The sequence below is a fragment of the Mixophyes fleayi genome, chromosome 7, assembly GCF_038048845.1.
Source record: "Mixophyes fleayi isolate aMixFle1 chromosome 7, aMixFle1.hap1, whole genome shotgun sequence".
In the NCBI taxonomy this organism is placed as follows: domain Eukaryota; kingdom Metazoa; phylum Chordata; class Amphibia; order Anura; family Limnodynastidae; genus Mixophyes; species Mixophyes fleayi.
Genome location: NC_134408.1, coordinates 144,115,165 through 144,143,084, shown reverse-complemented (window position 1 = coordinate 144,143,084; position 27,920 = coordinate 144,115,165). Strand labels below are relative to the sequence as shown.

Genomic DNA, 27,920 nt, shown 5'->3' with positions numbered 1-27,920 from the left:
CTGTTTTGTAATTTGATCAGCTACCACTGAATGACTGAATTGGTTGGGACTTCCCAGACAGAAGTGGTTAGAATGTGAAAATGCTTAGGATTGGCTGAGAGACTAATGGGACTCTCGGTCATTTAGTGGTGGGTGCTTATAGTGAGCGGTTATTTGGCTTTTATGGGGGTTGTTCTCCCACTGGATTGAAAAAGAAAACTGAAGGATTGTCCATTGAAAACAAATACAGAAGAATTTCCCATTGAAGAATTTCCTATTGGATTTGTGGTGAAAAAATGTAGGTGATAACAATTCAGGGAATTGAATGGGCCTCTATGTAATGAAAAGAAGGAAGCAGAATTAGCAGGTGTAAACAGTATAAATACCAACACCCTTTTTAAATCAATAAAAAATATTAGTTATGGGGGTGGCTACATGCTCCCAAATTTATGGGGTGCTCAATTGCCAAAATTAGGGAGTGCACATAAAGTGTAGCGCAGCATTAACACTAAATATAACCCTGATGGCAGAACAATTTCTACCAAGCTTTTCTCTGAATCAGTACAAGAAACAATCGCATTTGACACATTCCCATGGTCTGTGTTCAATGCTCCACTTATTACTTATTTCATTTGTTATGAATTTTTACAATGTTCTTGATCATTTTTTCATTTTTTATGGCTTCCCTCCTCTATTATCTTTAAAGCCGTTCATAAAAATAGTGATAGATGTGTTAAAAGAGCCAGGACAGGAATGAGAGGCCCTAACAACCACATAAATTATAACCGTTTTGGAATTTGCAAAAGCGCAAGCAGCAATAACGCCGTGAAAGTGATAAATCTTTTAGAAGTGCCAGGTTTGTTCCAGTAATTAGTGGACTCGGGCCAAAGCTGTATTAGTGGCATTGAGAGAAGCAGGTATTCATCTGTAATGTGGATTTGCAGAAAGGTCACTTCCTGCTCGCTTTATTTAAACGCTTGAGCTGAGGGATTTGCACTTTATTGCAAAATGCTCGGAACTGTGGGTTCCCTGTTTGCTCTAATGCAAATGAAAATGTTCACAAATACTACACGTTATAACGTCAGGGTTCACAGTTAGCAATGCAGGAAACTCTCTGACCTGTCACAGTCACGTTGTAAAATATTGAATCATCTTTGGCATCACAGACAAACTCTCCAGAGTCGCCTGTCTCTGTGGAGAGAATAACTAGCCTGCGATGTCTCCCCTCAGACACCAGCCTGATCCTCTCGCTCTCTTCCACTCTCTCTCCATCTTTGTACCAGCGAACCGGGGCGTTCTCCCGGGACACCTCACAACTCAGGGTCAGCTCTTTCCCGCTAAGACACCGCTCATCTGTGTCGTCATCTGGATTCAGGATCTTCACGGGTGGCTCTGCAAATACAGAAGTCTTATTTTTTTTAAATAGAACAAAAGGAATATGCTTTCCAGTGATATTACCCATTGAAAAGATTTATAGCACCATCTGCAGGATGCCCGAAGGTACTGCACACAAATGAAATGTCAAACAAATGCTTACTGTTTCTTCAATAACTTTTGAATATATCCATGGCCATTTATAAATATACAGTGTCGAGTTTTGTATAACCCAGTAATGAGAGTAGCTATGTTTGAAACATAAGAAATAAACAAAATATAATTATAATTCTATTTTTCCCCCAAAAAATGTGATTGTTGTAGAAAGTAAAAATTGAAAATAAGGATTGTGGACTAAAATTATGACATGCATTAAAAGTTATTGAGAGGTATCTTTCTTTAGAATTAAAGGCAGTGCTGTTAGGGTAGTCATTGCCCGCTGACATAATTACATTTTGTGCTTCTTAGTTCTGAGAGGTTAAAAAAAAGGAAGTGAGTACGGTCTATACAACAGTACAAGTGATTTCCAAAATCTGGTGCGTTGTATTCTGAAGAACGTTATTCAATGTACGGTACCTGTCACGGTCACGTTGTAGAAGACGGAGTCATCTCCAGTGTCGCAGACAAACTCTCCAGCGTCCTCTGGCTTTGCAGATATAATGATCAACCTGCGACATCTCCCGTCTGACTCCAGCCTAATGCTCTCGCTCTCCTCCACCTCCACCCCATCCCGGTACCAGCGGACAAGGGCGTTCTCCCTGGAGAGCTCGCAGCTCAGCGCCACGGGCTCCCCGCTCACACACGCGTGTTCTGTGTCATCGCTCGTATTTATGATCTTCACTGGGGGCTCTGGATACAGAACAAAATGATTATGGGATTTAACAAAAGTCCTCTCCGGATTTCAGTCTTCCAAATACACAGATAAGATCATCATCATCATCATCATCATCATCAACATTTATTTATATAGCGCCAGCAAATTCCGTAGCGCTTCACAATTGGGAACAAACATTAATAAGACAATACTGGGTAATACATACAGGCAGAGAGGTAAGAGAACCCTGCTCGCAGGCTTACAATCTATAGGACAATGGGAGTTAGAAACACAAGGGCATGTGCTACATCATATTGCACAATGGACCAGCTAGAACGCAAAGGTAAAAGTATTGAGTGGGCTGTGTGTGTTGCAATGTTGGTCAGAGGGTTGTTGTCTTGCATTAGCTGTGTAGAAGATGGTAATAGGGTAACCTAGGGAGATTAAGATGGTGGTTGAGGAATATCATAACCTTGTCTGAAGAGGTGGGTTTTCAGTGAATGCTTGAAGGTTTGAAGACTAGAGGAAAGTCTAATTGTGTGTGGGAGGGAATTCCACAAAGTGAGTGCAGCCCGGAAAAAATCCTGTAACCGAGAATGGGAGGATGTGATGAGAGTGGAGGAGAGACGTAGATCTTGTGCAGAACGGAGGTGTCGAGTAGGGAGATATTTCAAGACAAGTGAAGAAATGTATGTCGGTGCACTTTTGTTGATGGCCTTGTATGTTAGTAGAAGAAGGTGGCATGGAATATGAAAACGAGAATATAAAGAATTTGAGACAATATACAATTGGATGTTTCAGGGCGTAAATTTGTCACAAAAAATATCACTGGATTGAAATTTGGAAACTGCAGCAAATGGTGCAGGATTTGGGCAGTGTATGAACAAGATATATAAACACACAGCCTAGCAGCTCTGCAAGCCTACGCTCACTCGAGTTATCATCAATAATAAGCAGTCTATGGGATACACTTTCTGCTATGAAAGGTACTTGGAGCAGGGTCTCTCATACAAATTCTGTTAAAGCTGTGAATGGCTGGCAGGACATGGTGGAGATCATTTCAAACCTGTACCCCTGCATTTGTATTGCTCAAACTGACTTCGGTCCCAGAAGACATTCTGATGGTCTCCAAAATTATTACGTTTGACCATATGAGCAGTCCGATCCTTTTTTAGACTAGCCCCAGACCCCCGGCAAAGGCTGTTCTTCATTAATATTTTATGAAATATTGTTTGATACAAATGATTAATATTGTTACGATGGATGAGACCCAGGGAGAAGTGCTCAAAGTGGGCCCCATGATCTTAGTCTTAGGAGTCTGGTACCCGTTTCCAGCTGACAGTAATGAGAGAGAAAAATCTATCGGCCATCAGGGCTAGATTTATGCCCCACACTGACCTGTCACTGACACATTGTAGAAGACAGAGTCATCGGTGGCATCACAAACGAATTCGCCCGAGTCTGCTGCCTGCACGGATGGGATTATCAACCGGCGGTGACAACCGTTGGCCTCCAGTATGACGTACTCGCTTTCTTGTAACTCTTGGCCATCCTTGTACCAGTGGACATGTGCGTTCTCTCTGGATACCTGACAGCTCAGCTCCAGGCGCTCCCCGCTCAGAAACGTGTGTTTTGTGTCATCACTTGTGTTTATTATCTTGACCGGAGGAGCTATGTAGAGACAGATGAACATTAAAACACATAACAAAGGATACTGTGGTTCTACAGCCTGAAGTAATATTATTTTCAAATGAAAATCAGGAATCAGTGACTACAATGCAGCAAGAGGCTGAACCAAGATGTGTATTCATGGAGAAGACATTGTGGTGGGCAGCATAGGATTTATTCAGAACTCCAGTCACTTCATGGGTGATTACGGAACTGGTGGGAAGATCACAACCTCTTTTGAGGTCCAGCCAAATGATTAGAAACCATGTAACTAACATTTTATTGCACTGGTTAAAGAAGAACTCCACCCAAAATATAAATTATTTTTGAGTGGATACCACTATGTTAAATTTAAATCGGTGTCTAACTAACCTGTCTTCCATGTTTGCCAGTCCCACAATGCCTCCAATGGCCCACGCAGCACTACTATAATCCCATTAACCTGATTTAAACAGGCAAGAGTGTTGTCAATGCCCCTCCCCTGTGTACTTCCAAGTGAATGTAAATGGGAAGAACAAAGGAGAGTGGTGTTGACAATACCATTACCTGTTTGATTCAGGAAAGCAGGACGAGTATACAATAGACTGGCACAGGATTGTTGGCAGTTTTGTGTGCTTGGTGGATCAGTATGTTGTGAGGATTCACAACACTAGTCCCAGATGATGGTTGTCAGAAAACAATTACTGTGAGGATTCACAACACTAGCTCCAGGTGACAGCTGCCAGAAAACAGTTTACAATGACAGCTACAAACACATTCTCTCAATTCCTGTAACCAATTCATCTAACCTGTTTGTAGCCTTAATAAAAACCCTCATTTTTTCCAAACCTTTGCAGGGGCATAGTTTATTTTGAATCTCTCCATTTGTTCTTTGAAGATGGCTTGTTTAGTTAGACCGTAGATCATGATTCTACTTTCTAAAATGCCTTGACCTTGGCTTCGTCCATCACTATTCTACCTTCTCCAATGCCTTGACATTGGCTTCGTCCATTAATATTCTACCTTCTCCAATGCCTTGACTTTGGCTTTGTTCATCAATATTCTACCATGTCCAATGCCTTGATTTTGGCTTCGTCCATCATTATTCTACCTTCTCTAATACCTTGACTTTAGCTTTGTTCATCACTATTCAACCTTCCCCAATGCCTTGACTTTGGCTTGTTGAGCTTGAAATGCATCAGCATCTTAATAGTATAATCATTCAGGTAGCTGTGTTTCTATAGGATAACCACAGTAACTGACCTTTCACTGATACATTGTAGAAAATAGAATCGTCTCCAGCGTCGCAGACAAACTCTCCTGAATTCTGCGTCTGCGCCGATAGGATAATCAATCTACGATGACAAGCGTCTGCCTCTTTTACAATGTTCTCACTTTCCTCCAGCTCCTCTCCGTCTTTGCACCAGCGCACCGGGGCGTTCTCCCTGGACACCTCACAGCTGAGCACCACGCGCTCACCGCTCACGCACTTGTGTTCCGTGTCATCACTAGTGTTCACAATCTTCACCGGGGGCTCTATAGTGGGAAATAGAAACCTGTTAAACCAAATTATGACATGTTTCTGTTGCAATCCTGGTTTATGGTTTTAAAACAAAATAAAAAGTAACATGAATGCAATATCCTTCAACAGCACTCTAAATATGAAATCACTGCAAGCTATGGTCCTTATGTGGGATATTTGTCTGCCATGTCCCCTACTAGACATTAACATATACCACAGCCTGTATAGTACTGTCTTTCTTGTATTATGCAGTATTGGGGATGGGGAAGAGAGGAAGTGCAAGGGTGACTAAAGCTCCATAGTTATAAGTAATTAGTTTGCAGTCTCCTGAGTAACTTTATATGTCTTGGTGTATAAAAAAAACAATGATTCTACTGCCTGATGAAGGTGTACAACACACAATATTATTTTTTGCTATTTTGAGCCCACTCAGAGGCTGTTTAGTCACTGTCTTCTGGATTTGTGATGGAGGGAAGAGGAAATAGTCAGTGAAACCAAGAAGACAAGAAAAGATTTATCCCTATGCTATAAAAAAGTCACTTTGGAGTGTAGATAAAGGTTTTGAAACTAACATATTCAGTGTTAAATTCTCATTCATCCGTCACCTCCCCTCATCTGCTCTCTACCACCTTCTTTATAGGCAGTCAGTCCAATGCAGAAACTGACCTATTAGGATAAAAGATAACAATCTGAATGTGTCAGCACAGTGTCAGCCAGCAGCTGTGAAAGTGTCAGCAATGTTGGACGTGGAGAAAGCTGTATAAATCACCAGCCCTCTTCAGAAAGGCATTTCAAAGTCAGATCTCTCGTTCAACTGTTCTCTGCAGTGTGCTGGATGCTGGAATTTCTACAAATGTATTCTTCAATGTATAAAATTTTAATGCGACTCTTGGGGTGAAATGTGTTTTCTGCCTAATACACCCATAAACAATAGTACAATGAAGTGCTCAACATTCTTTTAGTTGGATCGCAAGTGTTAGTGGAAAATTATTCTGATACCCTAATTTTCAGGTTGCCATTATTGTGGGTGTCAATGTTCTGCTTTTCCCGGGACCCCAAGTGCCAACATCCTACTGTACCCGGGACCCCAAGGGCCAACGTTCCACTGTTCCCGGGACCCCAAGGACCAACGTCCCGCTGTTCCCGGGACCCCAAGGGCCAACGTCCCGCTGTTCCCGGGACCCCAAGGGCCAACGTCCCGCTGTTCCCGGGACCCCAAGGGCCAACGTCCCGCTGTTCCCAGGACCCCAAGTGTCACTACTATACATAGATTGGTTTATTTATGTTGTCGAAGTCGTATAATTGGATGAACGAAAGTATATTGGTTAATATTGTTTTATCGTGCGATTGCACTCAGTATGCCACGCTACACGTGGCATGGCGCGATCACGCCGTAAAATACGCACGCACACACTTGCACTACAACATTTAAGTATTTATATATTTCATATTTATATTGATTCCATTCCACAGTGATTTATGAGCAGATAGTATTTAGTTTATTATTAGTTTATATATTATGATTATACGTACACTTTAGTGTTATTTAAGGTGTAGGTTACAGGAAACGTGTCATGTCTGGTATCATTTTAATCCCCTGTTCATCAGCGGTTGTCCGGTTTTTTCACAGAAGAGATCGCACATTGCATACTCTAGTTAGTGATGTTAGGGAATAAAACACTTAGTGATACTGACTATAAAATGCTAATAGACTAGTTGTAACTGGATTCTTGGAGTCAGAGCACAACCCCTGGAGAGATGACCCCCACCTTTGGATATTTTGGTTTGAACTAGCCTATGACCTGCAGCACTCTGGACCTTCCTGATACCTGGACCAATAGAAGCAAGCCACACCATCTGCATTGTTCTCACTGTAACACTGAGTGTATATAATAACAGCTCTCACTGGCACTGGCCTCAGTCTTCTCTGACCACAGTATTCTGGAGTGAAATACTGTTCGCTGGTTCCAGTGGGAGCGCAGCTAGCGCAGCGGTATGTATTTATCTTTTGGTATTGGCTGTACTGTATTATAATTATGTATTGAACTGTTAAATTTTACATCTGCTAAAATAAATTACTTTGTGCTTTGGAAACACAATACAATCGCTTGGGCAATGCTTATTTGAAAACGATAGAAATACTTTAATAATGTGCACATATTAATAAATGTTAACTATGAAAAGATGGCACATCTTGGTCATCTCCCCCACTCCCACTTCTACCCCTGTTTGCACTCTTTGCCCCATCTCCTTCCACCATAAAAAAAGAAAACAGGTTGACAATCCCATTATGTCCACTAATATTCAGCTGATATTCTTTGGACTCATGCTACTGATTTCTATTTCTATATTTCCAATTGTTCTGATATGTTTATCTATGTTCTTATTGATTTTATATTTTCTCATCTTCAAAATTCACTGTACGATTGTCCAACGTTGTATTAAATAAAGTTTATTAAAAAAAAAAAAAAAAAGATGATGATGCAAAATTCGCCCTCGAGTCCCCAGGTTCTCCCCCCTCCACACAGATAAGTCCATGGTTGGGAATTGAACTCATGACCCCAGTGCTGTAAGGCAGAAGTGATAACTACTAAGCCACCGTGCTGTCCACAATATAAACAATAATAAATGAATGTATCTTTTGGAAATACTCACTGACCTGTCACAGTCACATGGTAAAACACGGAGTCATGTCCGGCATCGCACACAAATTCCCCGGAATCTTCTGGTCTTGCGCTGGAAATAATCAGCCTACGATGTTTCCCGTCTGATTCTATCCTGATGCTGTCACCCTCCTCTATCTCCATCCCATCTCTGTACCAGCGCACGGGGGCGTCCGCTCTGGAGAGCTCGCAGCTCAGAACCACGGGATCTCCGCTCACAGACTTGAGTTCTACGTCATCACTCGTGTTCACAATCTTCACAGGGGGTTCTAGACAAAACACAGAATGTGTTGTAGGGATATGTGACAGCTGGGTAGGATTTGACTTACATGCTAAGTAAGGCAGCACTGGTGGTGGTCATAAAGAGACCTTAGTAGAGAGCTTATCAGCATGGAGTAAAGTGAAACAGTAACAAGTGCAATATTGCATCATTTAAAGAAATATACATACTTTGTACAACTATTTCTCCTGATTCAGATATCTTTGTGCTTTAGTGAGGTCACTGGTTCCTAGTGACTGGATAGGCTGCATTCTCAGTGATGTCATTGGTTCCTAGTGAATGGATAGGCTGCACTCTCAGTGATGTCACTGGTTTCTAGTGAATGGATAGGCTGCATCCTCAGTGATGTCATTGGTTCCTAGTGAATGGATAGGCTGCATCCTCAGTGATGTCACTGGTTCCTAGTGAATGGATAGGCTGCATTCTTAATGATGTCACTGGTTCCGAGTGAATGGATAGGCTGCATCCTCAGTGAGGTCACTGGTTCCTAGTGAATGGATAGGCTGCATTCTTAATGATGTCACTGGTTCCAAGTGAATGGATAGGCTGTATTCTTAATGATGTCACTGGTTCCGAGTGAATGGATAGGCTGCATCCTCAGTGAGGTCACTGGTTCCTAGTGAATGGATAGGCTGCATCCTCAGTGATGTCACTGGCTCCTAGTGAATGGATAGGCTGCATCCTCAGTGATGTCACTGGTTCCCAGTGAATGGATAGGCTGCATTCTTAATGATGTCACTGGTTCCAAGTGAATGGATAGGCTGCACTCTCAGTGATGTCACTGGTTCCTAGTGACTGGATAGGCTGCATCCTCAGTGATGTCACTGGTTCCCAGTGAATGGATAGGCTGCATTCTCAGTGATGTCACTGGCTCCTAGTGAATGGATAGGCTGCATTCTTAATGATGTCACTGGCTCCTAGTGAATGGATAGGCTGCATCCTCAGTGATGTCACTGGTTCCTAGTGAATGGATAGGCTGCATCCTCAGTGATGTCACTGGTTCCTAATGAACTAATAGGCTGCACTCTCAGTGATGTCACTGGTTCCTAATGAACTAATAGGCTGCACTCTCAGTGATGTCACTGGTTCCTAATGAACTAATAGGCTGCATTCTTATGAATGATGGTTGAGCCCCTATTGCACCTTCACTTTATTTAAGTTGGACAAGTTAAGCGCATACATTTTACCTTTACGACAAGCAAGATTCAGAGTGCTCCAAAATCGCTCACCACTATATAATAATTATGTAGAAACTCCCAAGCAGAGACAAGTAATAATCCTACAAGTCAGTGTAGACCCAGCTGGACAGGTCCTGTACAGATCAGAGACATCCGTAATCTCAGCAGCTGTTTCCATAAATCTCTCTATTGGCTGCTTCACACAACCTTGTCTTATGTATGAGCTGGAGAAACATCAGCGTTTGTCTGACAATCATATGGAACGTCTTAAAAGGAAAATTGAAGGCCCCAGGCTGCAGAGCCACGTTGTTCCCATTATTAACTTCAGAAAATTAATGTGAGTGGAAGCAGTTTAAGTAGATGAGGATAGATGATATCACCCGCAGTCCCCTACTGGCTGACGGCCTCCTGCGTGTGGGAGTCTGTGTTACAGATTAGCGAAGCCAAGCAAATATACCACCAATAATGTGGACATTAGGGGACACTGTTTCATTTGGAGTCTACACCAGATATTTAGTAAGACGATATATAAGCAGTATTAATTTCCTTTAAAGAGACATTTTACTTAAACATTCCTTATTCTAAAAAAAACAAAATAATTATACTCCCAAGTCTGGGGGTTGTTCTGTTGAAAAGATATTGCTACGTGAAGCCAATTAAATATCCTTACATTTGTCCTGATAAATTTTGGGGCACTCTTCAATTGAAGTCTAAAAATCTGGGGCTATATTTACTAAACTGCAGGTTTGAAAAAGTGAAGATGTTGCCTATAGCAACCAATCAGATTCTAGCTGTCATTTTGTAGAATGTACTAAATAAATGACAGCTAGAATCTGATTGGTTGCTATAGGCAACATCTCCACTTTTTCAAACCCGCAGTTTAGTAAATCTATCCCCTGGACAAAGTACGGACACATGGAACATAGAACACGAAGATAAGCAGACATTGGTTACATTTTGAACCCCTGACAGGTTGACCTGGGTCTCCCTAGAGATATATAGCCCCAAATTTCATCATGTTCAAGTTGTATCACATAAATTCATGTTATTTTTTTCTAGTGATAACAAAAATGTTTTTACTCTGCAAGGCATTCATATGGGGCAATTGGATTAAACAAGATTCTACACATCTTATATTATTCCCTGGACTTTATAAGTTAATATGCATGGAAGGTATGCGGGTCACGGATAGACATTCATTTAGTTGACATTCAGAAAATCAACAACATTAGGTCAACAACTGAAATGTTGACAGAATTATCAGGTTGACGATTTGAATGTAGATAGTATTATATGGTTAGGGATAGCGATAAGAGTTAGGGATAGCAATAAGAGTTAGGGATAGCCATAAGAGTTAGGGATAGCCATAAGAGTTAGGGATAGCCATAAGAGTTAGGGATAGCCATAAGAGTTAGGGATAGCCATAGAGTTATGGAGAGAAAGGGATAGAGTTAGTTAAGGAGAGATAGAGATAGAGATAGAGATAGATAGGGATAGATAGGGATAGAGCTAAGGATAGGGACAGAGTTAGGGTTAGAGTTAGGGATAGAGTTAGTTAGGGATAGAGATAAAAGTTAGGGATATTATTGTCAACCTAATAATGCAGTTGATGTTATTACTGTCGACTTTCCAACCCCGTCTCTATTATGGTGTCGACCATATAAATGTCGATCAGTTAACTGTCGAACATACTGTATGTATCAAACCCATATGAAGAGGAGTAATTATAATGCACAAAGTTTTTGTTATATCGTAATCAAATTCGGTAAACCTGCCATGATAGGCTCCCTGGAAACTATTTTAAAATGTTGTTCGCTATACCATGTGTATCAGTCTGGCCAGGAGAAATGAATATATAGTGAAAAGTAGATAAACTGTTCAGGGCACGTTGGCAGCCGGCTGCATTTTTTCTTATCCAGGACCCTCTCGTCTCCTTTATTGTAATCTGCTTAACACTCAATCAATTGACTGTTTGTAACTCACTATTTATATCTCTGGTTTACAGCCAGACTCACAGACATCATTGTTACAGGAAGAAAGTGGTGTGAACGCTCTGGAACCTGTCACTGACCTGTCACGGTCACGTTGTAGAAGACGGAGTCATCTCCGGTGTCACAGACAAACTCTCCAGCGTCCTCTGGCTTTGCAGACGTAATGATCAACCTGCGACGTCTCCCGTCTGACTCCAGCCTGATGCTCTCGCTCTCCTCCACCTCCACCCCATCCCGGTACCAGCGGACGAGGGCGTTCTCCCTGGAGAGCTCGCAGCTCAGCACCACGGGCTCCCCGCTCACACACGCGTGTTCTGTGTCATCGCTCGTGTTTATGATCTTCACTGGGGACTCTGGATGGAGACACATAAACAGATGAGGAAATACAACTCGGTAAATGTTCATTTAAACTGTGACAGTCGCATTCGTTCAGTGAATGCAGCCACTTTGCGGAATGAATCGTTATTGGGCAGCACGGTGGCTCAGTGGTTAGCACTTCTGCCTCACAGCACTGGGGTCATGAGTTCGATTCCCGACCATGGCCTTATCTGTGAGGAGTTTGTATGTGTTTGCGTGGGTTTCCTCTGGTAAAACCATGTTTCAATGCAAGGGGTGTAAATAAGTTTACTATTTTGCACTTAAGAAAAATACTGGCTGGTTTTTCATGTAGGATGCAAATACTTGATTGCTTTATTTTTACACTGACATTAAAAGTTGATCTAGGACATGCCCTACCCCAACTATAAATCTGTCCTCACATTTTAAATTTACCCCCTCCAATGTAACATGGTTTTGCCATGGTTAAAGTTACTAATTTTTTTTTTGCTTTCTTTTCCTTAATGAATCGGGCCCAATGAGTTCTCTTTGATGGGCGTTTTAGGATAAGGGAGTAGGAGAGACAAGGATGGGGGACAGGCGCAATCATGACAGCCCCCTTCACATCTTCACCCTCAGTAGCCCTTGTCCAAATCTCTGTTCTGAGTTTGATGTCAACGAAAGGAGTGACAAAGTTTTCTTTTAAAAAGCCAAGTGGAACAGAGTTTGAAAACAAGGGAACATAAAAATTGGTAGAGGAATGGGGTGAAGGAAGCTTGATTTCAAATCAAGGACGAGTTTGTTTTTATCTACCGTGTATTAGCCTGGTTTAGAAGGCCAGGGGGCCGTGACATATTAGCCTAGAGTGACCTGATCCCTTAATCAGACCATGTATGATACAATTTATAAATCACCCTCTCGCCTTTCGTTTCATTATTTCTCACTATATCGTTCATCTTGGTCTTTACAAACGCTTCTCCTTAATTTTATAACATTGGGTAATATGTTGGTGCAATATAAATAAAAGATAATAATAATAATGTTGTTTTTTAGGATTATGGATCTCCAAATATAAGCAGATGATGACATCATGAAGAGTCACCGACCTGTCACGGTCACGTTGTAGAAGACGGAGTCATCTCCGGTGTCGCAGACAAACTCTCCAGCGTCCTCTGGCTTTGCAGATATAATGATCAACCTGCGACGTCTCCCGTCTGACTCCAGCCTGATGCTCTCGCTCTCCTCCACCTCCACCCCATCCCGGTACCAGCGGACGAGGGCGTTCTCCCTGGAGAGCTCGCAGCTCAGTGTCACGGGCTCCCCGCTCACACACGCGTGTTCTGTGTCATCGCTCGTGTTTATGATCTTCACTGGGGGCTCTGGAAAGAAAACCGGTTCTGTCAGCTGAAGTCACGTCTCTGATAACACTAACAATTCTGTAAACGTGTTGATATTTATTGACACAATATGTTATTTTCCTCTAAGACAGGGGTGGGCAAACCAGTCCTCAAGGGCCATCAACAGTTCATGTTTTTAGGATTTCTTTAATCATGCACAGCTGAGTTAATCTATTTGGCTGGGTCAGTAATTATCCCAGCTGTTTCTACAGACAGAAATCCTAAAAACATGAACTGTTGTTGGCCCTTGAGGACTGGTTTGCCCACCCCTGCTCTAAAAGCACAAAATGGACCGAATGATGCATCTCCGAAAATGATGATGATGATAAAAGTCACCGAGCAGTGGGCATTATTCTTATAAAACACCAGATTTCCTAACAGACAATGAAGCAAGAACTCACCAATTAGAAAGAGAGAGTTCTGGAAATGTTTTTCTAAACACTATTTTCAGAAATGTATATATGGTATAATGTATCACCTGCTATAAATTATAAGGATATAGTAAGTCACAGAGGTGTTTGGTGACTATATATTGGGTCTAAACTTGTTTGCTATGCTCACGCTAATGTGTGCAGGCTTCAGTCTGCGCTAAATATACCCCTTGCACCCCAGTAGCTGTGTTGAAAGTTGTAGGGGTATATTTACTAAACTGTGTGCTTGCAAAAGTGGAGAATTTGCCTATAGCAACCAATCAGATTCTAGCTGTCATTTTGTAGAATGCATTAAGTAAATGATAACTAGAATCTGATTGGTTGCTATAGGCAACATCTCCACTTTTTCAAACCTGCAGTTTAGTAAATATACCCCGTAGTGTTATACCAGATACTGTCTAGTTGCTTTTCCTAATTTAATAATAAAATAATAATAATAATAATAATAATAATAATAATAATATTATATAAATGCCCCTAGGATTTCCCAGGTGACTTCTAATATGCTATTAGATCACACAATTTATACAGATATTATTTCTATGAGCATGCTCAGAAGAGATGGGGCCTAAGGAGGGTGGTCTGGTATTTTGGTCTGGTGGATGTGGTAACGGAAGTGTGGCGGTTGGGGAAGGGGACTTTGGTGGATAGCCCACAGGTTGTATGGGGGGGGGGTTGCAATTTACCAGTCTTGTCGGGTACTTCCTGGGTTATGTGGGCAAAATGCGCATGAGGAAAGAGGGATTTATTATAGCACAACCCCTTACTTCCCTGTGACCATTAGTTCTTCCAATTTATGCTATTTTATATGTTAAATAAATGGAATTATATATCCTGAAGTTTTTTCGTAGTGTGTTTGATTGAACGGTACAACACAAAAGAGATGTTATTTGCCCTTTACCAGGGACTGGCTATACTAGGGGGCAGAGGGGCATTGTAGGCTTCTAGAGGGGGCAGAAAGTGTAATTCTGTAGAGCCACAGGTTATCCGGGCTTGCGGTAGATAACGACTTCCCTGGCCGCTAACACATGATCACAGACCCTCTTACCAGTCACGGTGACTGTAAAGGTTGAGCTGTCGTTAGCGGAGTGGCAGGAATAGGTCCCTGTATCGGACGTGTCCGAGGACGAGATGAGGAGCCTCCTCATTCTGCCATCTGATTGGATGGAGACGCGCCCCCCTGCCTCTACTTCATGACCATCCTTCATCCAGCGGACCTTGGCACCTGAGCTGGGCACTTGGCAACTAAGGCAAACGGGCTGTCCGGCATCCAGCGTCCTACTAACCGGCTCTCCTGAGGCCGGGGTGATGCTGGAACCACGAGCTGAATGAGTAGAAGAAGCACATAGATAAAAAGATTAATAACAATGCAACTTTATTTGGATTTTTTCCCCCACGGCTTCTATATCTATGTCAGTTAATCCAATATGGTAAAGAATAAAAGATGTGTTATTTATAAGGATCTACACACATCGCAGAGCCGTGCAGCGGGGAAGTAGAGCGTATAACAAAGACGTAGAGGAGGAACCGGCAAAGTACTGAACATTCAAGAAGCATAAAACTGTGCATGAGATGTAATAGGCAAAGTATATAACAAGTGTTGTAAAGGACACGCAGGAGAAACAAGGACGCACAGGCAGGGCCGCCATTGCGGGTCTACAGGCCACTGCCAGTGCCCCACAGTTTCAGATGGACAAGGTGGGAGCTGACAAGAAAGGTTAGAGAATTTTAACTGTAAGCTCCAGTGGGGACTGATGTGACAAATATTCTCTGTACAGCACTGCAGAATTGGTGGCGCTATATAAATAAATGTTGAAGAAAGAAGAAGGGTCGTACTAGGGCAGCATGGTGGCTCAGTGGTTAGCACTTCTGCCTCACAGCACCGGGGTCATGAGTTCAATTCCCGACCACGGCCTCATCTGTGCGGAGTATGTATGTTCTCCCCGTGTTTGCGTGGGTTTCTTAAGTGTGCTCCGGTTTCCTCCCACACTCCAAAAACATACTGGTAGGTTAATTGGCTGCTATCAACTTGACCCTAGTCTCTCTCTGTCTGTCTGTCTGTGTGTGTGTTAGGAAATTTAGACTGTAAGCTCCAATTGGGCAGGGACTGATGTGAATGAGTTCTCTGTACAGGGCTGCGGAATTAGTGACGCTATATATAAATAAATGGTGATGATGATGATGATGATGATGAAGGTCCTGCTCCTGAGAGCTTACAATATAACATCTTGCAAGTTTTATAAATATATATAGTCAAGTTCCAATACCATGAGTTGTTTCCACATTTGGTTCCCCTTCAGTGGGTAACCATAGATAATCTGAGCACTATCGGAAGCTACCGGACACTACATGCATAGGGGACGTCAATCAATGCTGGAACCCTGTCCCAGAGGATGGAGGTGTGGAGTGAATGCAGCACCTCATTGGATTAGAATCTTCCGCCCCTCCATCCTCATTGGTGCACTCACAGCACCTTTCCTCAACTGACTGTGAAGCTTGGTGGGTTGATATAAAGGACAAATCTCTTAGGGGGCCCACCCCAAATTGCTGCCTAAGGGGGCTAACTAAAGACAGACGGGGTTGTTCAAAAATGGAAAAGATTGAAAAGATTCTTGGCATTGAATGTGCCCTTGTGACCCAAGTCACTTTTACTCTCCCAGTTCCTTTCATATAATGCAAACTAGATTTAGTTTAGGCGCAGTGGTCCTTTAATAGTGTTATTTAGAGAATGCATAAATATACATAGAGTATTTCTAGGCCTGTATTTATATAACGGGATCTGTGGAGGAGGATCAGCAATCTTAAAAATAGATCTCCAGCCTATACCACAATATCCCATCTGCAAACCAATAGCAGATTAACCCTTTACTGTCTGAGAAGAAGGATTAATAAGTATTGTAATGAAACCGCTGGTGTTCTGGTCGAACCACTGGATAACGATGTCTCGTACATTTTTACACATCAATCATACAAAACACATTAAACAGACACCAGAAATTAGATTTTAAAAAAGCATGTAAGATTCCATATACCTAACTGCTTTATTAGCAATAAGACTTGCAATTAGACTTGCAATTAGCTCACGCAGTGCAATGAACCATACCTAGCATTTCTGCTTTTCCCACTTATTCTCAAACTGTAAAAACCTGGACTGTATTAACTCACCTGGATTTTTGCCCCCTTACCCCCGCAAATCTTGCAATCCCATTCTGCACTGTGACCAAAGAATAACCAGGGGCTAGATTTACTAAACTGCGGGTTTATCATTTATTTAGTACATTCTACAAAATGACAACTAGAATCTGATTGGTTGCTATGGGCAACACCTCCTCTTTTTCAAACCCGCAGTTTAGTAAAAATACCCCCAGATCTGTGAGTAATTAGTCCACACACATGTGTGAAAAGCAGGAATCAGCTGAATGATGGCTCCACACATAGGGCAAGGGGGTCATGGTCAGGGCAGCCAAGAGGAATTTCGTCCCCCAGTACAGCAAATTTTTGGGACCGCTTCCATAGCTACCGAGATAGGGGCGTGCCTACACCAGGTTAGTGGCTCCTCCCACCACATAGTCAGGCCGGGGTCCCCAGGCAGGCCCGGAGCCCCAGAACCGCCCCCCAACCTCTCTGGGTGACTGGGTGACCCTGGTCCATGGTTCCTGTTGTTTCCTACGATACTAGTTAGGATTTGATCTAATCAGAGCATGTTTAATACAGTATGACCAGCCCACAACAACTGAGCTGCTATCATTTAATGCATTTGTGAATATAAATTTACTAATATAGCCCAAGTTACCGCAGTTGGAAAATAACTGAAAAATAAATAGAAGCAGACTATGATCACACTATGATATTAAGACAATAATCACTGTATTGTTTTACATATGACCGGATTTATATTGTGGATCTGGTAACCAATGATATTCTTAATTATTGCCAATTATCTTTACCAACTTGGCATAACTGCCTGAACTATATACACATGAACTATATATACATTCCCTTAAGCCTATGAAGTCCAACTGCTGTTTACATATAATATGTATGGGACTGATGTGAGTGAGTTCTCTGTACAGCGCTGCGGAATTAGTGGCGCTATATAAATAAATGATGATGATGATATATGTAAGTATTTAGACTGTGGGGCACATTAATCTCCAGCTCTAAGGTCCCTGGTTCCCAGTGAATGTTATTATTTGTTCTTATTCTCTTGGCCCACGCTTATCATCAGGGACGGATAGCTGTAATAGAGATTGATGTTTATACGATGGAAACCTTGAACACAGGACGGACAGAACCATTTGGTTATCTCATTAGTAACAGTTACAACTCAGACATGTGGGACTTCGTTAATCCAGCAACATTTACAGAAGAGACGGCTCAGCAGAGCTAGACGTACTCAGATACACCGAGCAATTAACGTCTTCAATGCCAAGTGTTCCCCGTGTCAAAAAAAAACAACACATAAAAAAAAAGACACAAATCAGGGATAGATTTATCAAATCTACTAAAAAGGAAAAGTGGTTGCTATGGGCAACACCTCCAATCAGATCCTAGCTGTCACTTATCTAGTACATTCTAGAACATGATAGCTAGAATCTGAATGGTTGCCATGGGCAACGCCTCCCCTTGTTACTTTGCTCTGCTGCCATTTTTGACACTTATTTCACAACTGAGTTAACCTGACCAATATTAATTTGTGGTAAATATTGGTTTTTTTATATTTAAATATCATCACAACATCAACATATTTGAATTCTTCATAGAGAATAATTGAAGCCGAGTGAATTCAGTCAAACAGTCAGTGGGACACTTTTAGCTATACATTATTAAGTTGTTTTTTTTAAAAAAAATATATAATTTACATGTGGAAACAATCGTGTACTGAGCATAGTCAGGAGGTGAACTAATCCTGATACAATTCATTTAGTGACTGTATCAATTTGTAGGTAACTTTCCCCCTGTGTGCAACACGGGCAGATTAAGAGGATACTTTGCAATGATTATTTTTCATAAACTCATGTTCACAAAGCAGAGAGATAAAGACCTTCACTAAGCATAAACCAACCAGAAGTGGTGCCGGGATTATAATGGGCAAGAACAGTATAGTTTAATTTAAATAATCTCCTGGTGACGGGGCCAATTATCATCTTTCATATCTCCAAACATTACCCAATTTTCCCAGAACACTTTGCTCTACTTATAATTTCCGAGTTGATTAATAACAGGAGAAAAAATGTAATCAGTCAAAGTACATAATAACCAAAGCTGGGACCACACAGTGGGGAGAAACAAGGAATTTGGGTTAAAACTAGTTAGTTTCCCTTTTATCTGGAGTTCCACTTCAATGTGCTTAATGTTTCCTTTGTATTTAACAACTCTGGGCCTGATTCATTAAGGAAAGTAAAGCACAAAAAATGAGTAAGTTTACACCTTGGCAAAACCATGTTGCATTGGAGGGGAGGTAAATGTAAAATGTGGGGACAGATTTACAGTTGTGGTAGGGCATGTCCTAGATCAACTTTAAATTTCAGTGTACAAATAAAGCTATCAAGTAGTTGTGTGCTGCATGAAAATACAACCAGTATTTAACTTATGTGCAAAATAATAAACTAATTTGTACCCCTTGCATTGTAACATGGTTTTGTCCAAGAGAAAATGTACTCATTTTTTTGCCTTACTTACTCAGGCCCTCTGACTATAACTCATCCACCAATACAGAAGTGTTGCCTTGGTCTCTCTCACCCTTCACTCGAAGTTGGCAGGAGGACTCGGACAGTCCGGCATGGAACTGGACGATACCGGAATCCTTCTGCGTGACACCAACCAGCACCAAGACATGGGTCCTCCCAAAACTGCTTACAACCGTTTTCTGATCCTCAGATAAAATGTGACCGTTGAGGGTCCAGCCGACTTGCTCCGTTTCGCTCTCCGTCTCTGCACAAAAAGCCGCGTTGCCCCCCTCAGCCACCTCCAAACGACGGGGCAGCTTCTTCACAATTGGCCCTGGGAGGTAGATACAGTAGGAGGAGAATTACAAGAGACAAACCGAGCTTGTTCTACTTGTGCCGTTTTCACACATTCTAGTAAATAGCATTAACATGGAGCTGTTGAATGTCCACGTGAAAAAGGCAGCTGAGAGTACGTCTAAAAATAGCCATGATTTTGTGTGTTTTATAGACAGTAAAGCAGAAGAAGTTGGTCTAACAGCTGTGAATGTTAGTACAAGGAATAGCGAAGGGTGTAGTGTGTAAGGGGTACTAACGAGCAGCACTGTGGCTCAGTGGTTAGCACTTCTGCCTTGGTGTTACTGCACATTTGTACTATATTTATTCTCTATATACTTGAATATATTAGCAAAGAAAATAAAGAACACACAACTATATTTTATGCAACAGACTTTTGAGCACTTTATATACATTCGGTGGCTCAGTGGTTAGCACTTGTGTCTCACAGCGCTGGGGTCATGAGTTTGATTCCTGAACAGGTCCTTATCTGTGTGGAGTTTGTATGTTCTCCCCGTGTTAGCATGGGTTTTCTCCAGGTGCTCCGGTTTCCTCCCACACTCCAAACAAGAAAACATACTAGTAGGCTAATTGGCTGCTGACGAAATTGACCCTAGTCTGTGTATGCATATTAGGGAATTTAGACTTTAAACTCCAATGGGGCAGGGAGTGATGCAACAAAAAATATTCTTTGTACAGCGCTGCGGAATTGGTAGCGCTATATAAATGATGATGATGATGAGTAGTATTGTGGATCTCCTAATGTCGCAGATGTTGTCGACTATTGCAATAAAGTGATACTGAATGTAAGTGGTTCATTCGTGATTCTTACCTCGAACCGCTACCTCTGCAATGCTCTGAGCCCCCCTATGAGTCTGGCAAACATACACCCCGTCATCATCAGTCTGAGCTCCTCGGATTATCAGTCTTCTGATTGGACCATGTTCCTCCATAAGGTGCCTCTTTCCTGGGTGTAGTCTCTGATCCTCTAGGTACCAAGAAGTGCGGGTTCCATCAGGGACTGAACATTCTAACATCGCATCCTGACCCTCTCTTACTGCGATGTCTCTCAACGGAGCCGGGAACCGATCCCCGACCTCTGGAGAATAACAGAAACATAGGTCACCATTTTAACGATAATTTGCAGCCAAAAGACAAAAAAAATAATTAAAATTAAATTCAAAAACAATTAAAGTATTAGCTACAACAGTGTGGTTGAAAGTCAAAAGTAATAGGACAATTTTAAAAAACACTAATTTGTTTTGTTGCCATTGTGTAAATTAGGAGCTTCGATCTCATGGATACACCCTGGAACGATTAAAGAAATGGTTTTTTTTAGGGTACACTAAAGTTTATAAGCTCTGTCCTGGGGGAGGGACAACCATAGTTCAGGCTTTTGGGATGCTCATACTTAAGCACAGATGACTTAGGACTGAGCCACCAGTGTGTAAGGAAGGTATTTATATCAAACGGAGAAGTTTGTTTTAATTGCCCTGGGGTATCACGCAATTGCATCCAAGGACAGCTTTGAGTTGTATCCAAAGGACAAGGATTATAAATCAACTCTGCCTGATGCTATAAAGACAAGGCCAAAAACACAGAAGGAAGCTAAAAATGAAAACGTTATTTGATGGGGAACATGAACACGGATACAGGTGGTTACATGTAACAGGATTTTATAGTACTTATATCTTATGGTTCTCAACAAGAATTCAAGAGTGCAGGGAACTGACAAAGTATTACTTAGCTTTGCTGTTTATGGGACTAGTAGGCAACATTTGACCAAGGGTTCTAGTAGGAGTAAGTGGCCGAGGGTAATACACAAACAATTTTATATTCATAATAACAGGAATGAATGTATAGATTGGTAGTTGTGATGATTGGGCTCTTGTGTTCTCTGGCAAGATCATCGTGGATCTGATTTATTAAGGGAAATAAGGCAAAAAAAATAAGTAAGTTTTCTCCTGGACAAACCATGTTACAATACAAGGGGTGCAAATGAGATTATTATTTTGCACATAAGTTAAATACTGGCTGTTTTTTCATGTAGCACACAAATACTTGATAGATTTATTTTTAAACTGAAATTTAAAGTTGATCTAGGACATGCCCTACCCCAACTATAAATCTGTCCCCACATTTTAAATTTACCTCCCCCTCCAATGCAACATGGTTTTGCCAAGGTGCAAAGTTACTCTTTATTTTGCTTTACTTTTCTTAATTAATCAGGCCCCATAAGTGTGATTATTTCCTCTCCAAAAGACTTGCAGTGATTTCTGCTATGTAACCATTCATATCCCCCTAAATTTCTCGGTTCCGACGCTCATATGTAATAATAATAGTGCATTGGGGGCAACTGTCCTCCTTCCTTCCTCGTTAGTCCTACCTGGCCATTAAGCAATGGGGCTTTTGTATGAATTGGGCTTGAAACTTGTCTGGAACCCTCGTACTACTTTGTCTTCCACCACCACTACTGGGAAACAATTTAACTGAAATAAAACTTGCAACTTATTTTCGTCTGAACTTTAAACTCTAGAAACATAGATAATTTCCCCAACATTTCTCAGTGTCAGGAGGTACACAATGTATATCATGTTACATGACTCTGGGAAAGCCTAAGAGAGTCTTATGATATAAGCTGTTGAGAGTTAACTGGAGACACAAGTGTTCTGAGCTCTACAAGGAAATATGTCCTCCATTTTCTGCTATAACACTAGCTTTGGTTGTGTGTTAGCAACATACCTCGTACATGTACCATGACAGCGCTCAGTGTGTTTCCAGCTGTGTTGGAGGCACCGCACACATACAAGCCTCTGTCCTGCTGCCGACAGAACAGCACCTTGAGTATAAAGTGTCCATCGCGGTCCTCGTAGATGAGAGTTCGGCGACCAGGGCTGACTGCCCGACCATCTTTGCGCCAGACAATCTCTGGCCTTGGTTTACCGGTAACCAGACAGCGAAGCTTGGCATGTTTCCCCTCGTTAACCGTAAAGACTTTCACCTGTGCTGGAGGGTCTCCGGGCATTGGCTCTGGTCCTTGGCGTGGTGTTGGATCCACAAGCAGCACAGCTGCAGCCAAGCTTTGGCCAACGGAATTACTGGCCCGACATACATACACGCCAGCATCTGGGGGGCGGACATGGGAAATATTCAAACTGTGGCCATCAGGAGACAGGCGGTAGTGAGAGCCATCAAAAATCTCTTCCAGGTTCCTTCCATCTTTCTCCCAACGGATTGTGGGCTCTGGCTTTCCTGAGACTCTACATGAGAGTTCCGCGCTTTGACCACAGGCCAATCGTTGGGAACTTGGAACGAGTAGAAAATGTGGTGAAAAGTCGGGGCTTGCAGAACGGTCAGTGCAAGAACTCAGGTCTTGACCAATAGCAACATCCAGTGTTTGTTGGTTTGGTTCAGCAGAAGGCTCCACTATGGAAGAAACTGTGGCCAGTTTTGTGGAGTGTGGTAATTCATTTGGTAAACCAATAAGTGGTTCACGGACTACAATATTGTTGAGTGTCACAGTGAGTTTTGCACCTGCATAGCCCTCCCCAGACCAGTTACTGGCCCTGCACATGTAATGGCCTGAATCTTCCAGCCGCAGGTCACTGATCACCAGCTGGTACCAGTCTCCGTCCCTCTGAGCATAGCACCTTTCGCCTAGTTCAAGCCGAATATTTCCCACACGTTCCCACAGAACACTGGGCGGAGGGTCCCCGCTAATGTGACATCTCAGAACAGCGTGCGTGCCGACGGGGGCTGAGACTGAACGAGGAAAACATAGAAAGCGGGGGGCACTTCCTGGCATGTTTAGACCCATGTGTGAGTTGTGCGGCGGGAGAGAGAGAGCCGCCATCTACCTGCTGAAGATAAATGACAATCAGAACAAAGTAACAACTAAGTGAGGAGCAGTGTAACATTATAGACAAAGGCACAATTAGGGCTTAGAGTGGATATGAAAAGGAAGAAATTATGAAAACAGAGGTGATGTACATAAGATCCCGGATTTAAAAAAAGACAACTAAGAAAGTAAAAAGGCAAGAGAAAAAATTGGTCAGGAGACTTGTATAAAACAAAGACAGACAAGACGAGTAGATTGATTAAAGAACCTTATATACAGGGTTTGACATGACAATAAAGACTATAGCCTTCAAAAAAACATCAATGGTTATGTCGGAAGTCACTGTTTCCAAAAGTGCAATTCAAGTGCAGATCAAGGGAAAATTGTGAGCAGAGGAGGGCTGGTAAATTTTAGCCCAGGGGGCAAGACTCGACTCATAACTCCAAACATTTTAAAGGAAAAAAATGCAGGTGGCCCAGTGACCCAGCCCAAAGTAGCCCACTATGGTACAAGCCCGGGGGGGAAAGATGCCTCCCTGCCCCCCAGCCCAGCCATATTTTTAATTCTTCTGTTACTTCCACTGTTTATATTTTCGGTGAGAAGTTAAATAACAGACATAACTTAAAAGAAGAACAGAAAGGTCTGACATTCAGCTTTGTATCTGGCCGCATGTTCTAAAAAATATCTTTTGCCTTTTTACCTTTTGTAATGTTGAAGTTTTGCCCGCACTGAAGAGTTGGTCACTTGAAGCTGTCGCTCCTATGGGTCGGATTCCCCTGGGGGGAGGGGGGTCTGGTGACTTTACCCGGTCTCTGTTACTGGTTCTGTCTCGTGCGGGGATGTCTGTCCAGGGTCTCGCGTGGGTCCAGGCTGCTTGCAATGTCCCCTGGTGCAGACACAGACAACTAAGTCTCCTCCTCACCCAGAAACAATGCTAATTTTAGTCTCCAGATAAAGTGTTGTAGCAGCTGATTCTGTCATAAACCCCAGAAACACAGGAGAGAAAGGAGCAGACAGCCCAACCAAGAGGCAGAAAGGGAGCGACGAAGAGACAGGTGGAAGCTGAGAGATGTATGTATGCCCCCCGCTGGGATCTATTTCATACTTAGGAGTGTGTGGTAGCCACGCCAGTGATTGATTGGTACAGATAGATATGCTGGGGCGTGCAACATGGATTTTTTATTTTGGGTGTAAGATAACGTAATGGTTTGAACACTACCCCCATGTAGTTGATGAATGTGAGCAATGCATTCCTGTCCTATCACTTCCGACATAATCACCGCACTCCAGTGGTCTGCGATCCATCACAGCAGCTCCCGAGGGACAGTCTGACCCCCACCCCGAGCAAGAAAAGGACAGACTGGGACACAAAAAGCTTTCCAACGTGTGGCATGAGCCTGTCGCAGCATGCTGCCTGGCACCACTCACATACCAGCCCGTCACAGTATCCCTATTCTGCCGTTATACTAGGCTGTATCATTGCCCTCACCCGTATCAAACACCACGATCATGTTACATGTGAAACTACAAATCATCTCCTCTAATATTTCAAATACCTGGCAAGTGCCAGCACCCTTCAGCTGATATTTCGGTGTCCAGTGCAGTAACACTTGTCATAATGCAATGTTTGTGCTACCCCAATTTTGGAGTCCGCTGGCTGTGCCAGGGTGCCCGAGTTACACCCAGGATGCTCTGCACCAGGGTACAATATCTGGATGGGCAGAGGTTATGTGTTTTATATGATCTGCATCGTACATCTGTCTGCAACATACTGGATTAAGGGCCACAGGGGCTTGAAGATAGTAATTATGATAGGCTTATCCAGCCGATTGGTCTGCTTTGATCTAATTCGTTCGTGAAATATTATTGCAATAAGGGATGATTTATAACGAGGGGCATATGTGGCCATTAATAAACAGGCACTTGAAAGAGAGGGTCCGGCAAAGAGAGAGAGAGGGGCCTATTTATCATTCTTTTTTTTTTTGGGTTGAAACATTTCAATCCTTATCTCCTTGATAAGGATTGAAAGTTTACGGCAATGTATCAAAAAAGATCTCAGGGACAGCAGTGCTGATGGCCTGCTATCCCTGAGAAGCGACTCACCTCTTCATCGCAGTCTTTTCTCATCCTCTTCTCATCCGGAGAAAGCTGCGCTGAACTTCTCCTCTTTTTCTGGTAGTGCGCATGCGCCGGGCCGAAAACTTTGGGCATGCTCACTAACATCCTGGACGGAAAAAAAGGTGAGTCATGTGACAGGGAGGGATCACATGATCCCTCCACACATGCGCTGTCCAGCTCTGCTCTTCAGAGCAGAGCTGACAGCTGCAAAATATTTCAGTTATGTTAATGTGCGCCAGCTTCAGCTAATGGCGTACATTAACATGCAGAAAAAGAGAAAGTTTTCACAGGGCACACTTTGATACATAGCGTTAATGAGCACTCCCCATAGACTTATGGGGAGTGCTCAGAAAAACGCTAATGGATGCAAAGCAGCAGATATCTAAAATATCTGCTGCGGTGCTACAATAATACAGTGATTTTGCGGTAAATCCTCGAAAACAACAGTTTTCGGGGATTTAAGAGGGGGGATACCTTTGATAAACAGTCCCCAGTGGGAGTGATTGGAGGTGTCACAGAGAGTTGGTAGCGCACAACCTGTCCTGCAGGATTGTGAGCGCTCAGTCAGAGAGGTACCTGGGAACCCAAAGAATGAAGTGAGGTAAAGCTGGTAACCAGAGTCTGCCAACCGCCTACAAAAGCCCGAGGTGATAGAGATCACAGCCCGGGGTGGGGCGGGGAGGGGGTTCAGGGCGCAATTCGGCTTAGCAGCCTATTAGGATCATTTAATAGGGAAAAAAAATGACTAAAGGTAGCCCAGTATGGAATTGGCCTGGGGGCGTGGAGAACACACACACACATGCCCTCCTGCCCCCTATCCCTGTCCCTGACTTTGGTCCACATGGTCCCCTAAAGGTAGGCGCAATGGACATATTCACCAACACCTCCACCACCCACTAGGTAAACTGGGGGTCACACACAAACAGATTCTGAACATGATCACCACACCTGCCAAAAATTCATCCAACCAGAATCTCTCTTATTGGTTCCCACCTTGACTCTATAGGGTATATTTACTAACCTGCAGGTTTGAAACAGTGGAGATGTTGCTACAGCAACCAATCAGAGTCTAGCTGTCATTTTGTAGAACACACTAAATAAATGAAACCTAGAATCTGATTGGTTGCAATAGGCAACATCTCCACTTTTTCAAACCCGCAGTTTAGTAAATATACCCCTATGCCTCTTGCTAAATGGTCCTTCTATCTCTTGTATAACATCTCCACAAAGGAAAAAGTATTACCGTTTTTACAACAGGGTATTAAAATTAGTAAATTTAATAACTGGAGCAGACCATTGTCCTGTCGTGGTTGCTGGGTCTTGTAGTTTCACAAATGCTGGAGAGCCGAGTGTAGCTTAAGCTTAGTTTAAGAGGGCAATTAGCACACTCATCGTAATGATTACCTCGTGCAGATGTCTCATCCCTGTCACAGCACGGTGCGGTCTCTTTCTGACAAAGCCTCCTGCAATCTCCTTCATGGGGAGAGGTCTATTTCTGTATGTCCCTCTCCGTCACTAGACGAGACACTCTGCAGTCTTTATTGTTCTATATTATGCAGGAAGTGGTCCAGCTGCTCTCTGGGTTCTGGGTCTGGCCGTGGACAGGTACCTGTGTCCTACTATAGGCTCAGATGCATCCCTAGAATGCTGTAAGGAGAGGGGGGGGTTGAGTGTTATGCAGCTGCCATGGCCAAAAATACCACAGTGATGACTTGGCCGCAGAGCAGGGTCACTCTGCCTATTCAAAGCCTCGGCCCTATGTATAGAACCCCGGGGACCCCTGGCAAGTCCTCAACCTTGCTCCCTGTAAACATGAACACAGAGAAGAAGTGAGCAACTACTGTACAGACCCAATGAAGTCAGAGACCTCACACTTGTGTGAAGTCTCGGTGTGTGTGTGTGGAAGCTCACACACACACACACACACACACACACACACACACACACACACTGAGGAGGGACTATAAACACACACACATACACAACGAGGAGGAACTATAAATACAGCCAACTGGGACTGACATCATGGAAAGTCCCTGTATAGATTTCACAGAATCCCAGCGCAGTTCCCAGAGATGTCCTATAGACCCTGCAATGATCTCCCTTCAAGATACAGTTCTGATAACGGACCCAAGTACCCTTAAAGAGGATATAGGTTTGTTGGGGTCACCTAATAATCTTTGACAACCTGGTGCATACACAGTATAACCCAGGGGTGTAACTAGACATTTTTGGACCATGTAGCAAAATTTTCCCAATCATTCTGTATCCCCAGCTATTACCCAATTCTAGCTTCCAGTCAGGGGCAGGCTGGGCTGGGGGTCATCTGCCCCCTGGGCCGGTACCCTAGTGGGCTACCTTGGGCTGGGTC

General features: G+C 42.9%; 1 protein-coding gene across 4 annotated transcripts in view; it reads right to left on the bottom strand.

Annotated features, from left to right (window-relative positions):
* Positions 1-24,749, bottom strand: part of OBSL1 (obscurin like cytoskeletal adaptor 1) — a 56,717-nt gene extending 31,968 nt beyond the window's left edge. The window contains exons 1-12 of one of the 4 annotated variants that reach the window (XM_075180974.1): positions 24,132-24,749; positions 22,336-23,453; positions 20,426-20,692; positions 19,334-19,594; positions 14,640-14,915; positions 12,870-13,142; positions 11,529-11,801; positions 7,996-8,268; positions 5,078-5,350; positions 3,566-3,838; positions 1,930-2,202; positions 1,099-1,371 (exon numbers count right to left, since the gene is read on the bottom strand). In XM_075180974.1, the coding sequence (XP_075037075.1) occupies positions 1,099-1,371; positions 1,930-2,202; positions 3,566-3,838; positions 5,078-5,350; positions 7,996-8,268; positions 11,529-11,801; positions 12,870-13,142; positions 14,640-14,915; positions 19,334-19,594; positions 20,426-20,692; positions 22,336-23,446 (3,826 nt within the window). In that variant the 5' untranslated portion in view covers positions 23,447-23,453; positions 24,132-24,749. The remainder of the gene's footprint in view (positions 1-1,098; positions 1,372-1,929; positions 2,203-3,565; positions 3,839-5,077; positions 5,351-7,995; positions 8,269-11,528; positions 11,802-12,869; positions 13,143-14,639; positions 14,916-19,333; positions 19,595-20,425; positions 20,693-22,335; positions 23,454-24,131) is intronic. The other 3 variants (XM_075180976.1, XM_075180975.1, XM_075180977.1) reach the window with 3 other exon arrangements.
* Between the last annotated feature and the right edge of the window lie 3,171 nt (positions 24,750-27,920).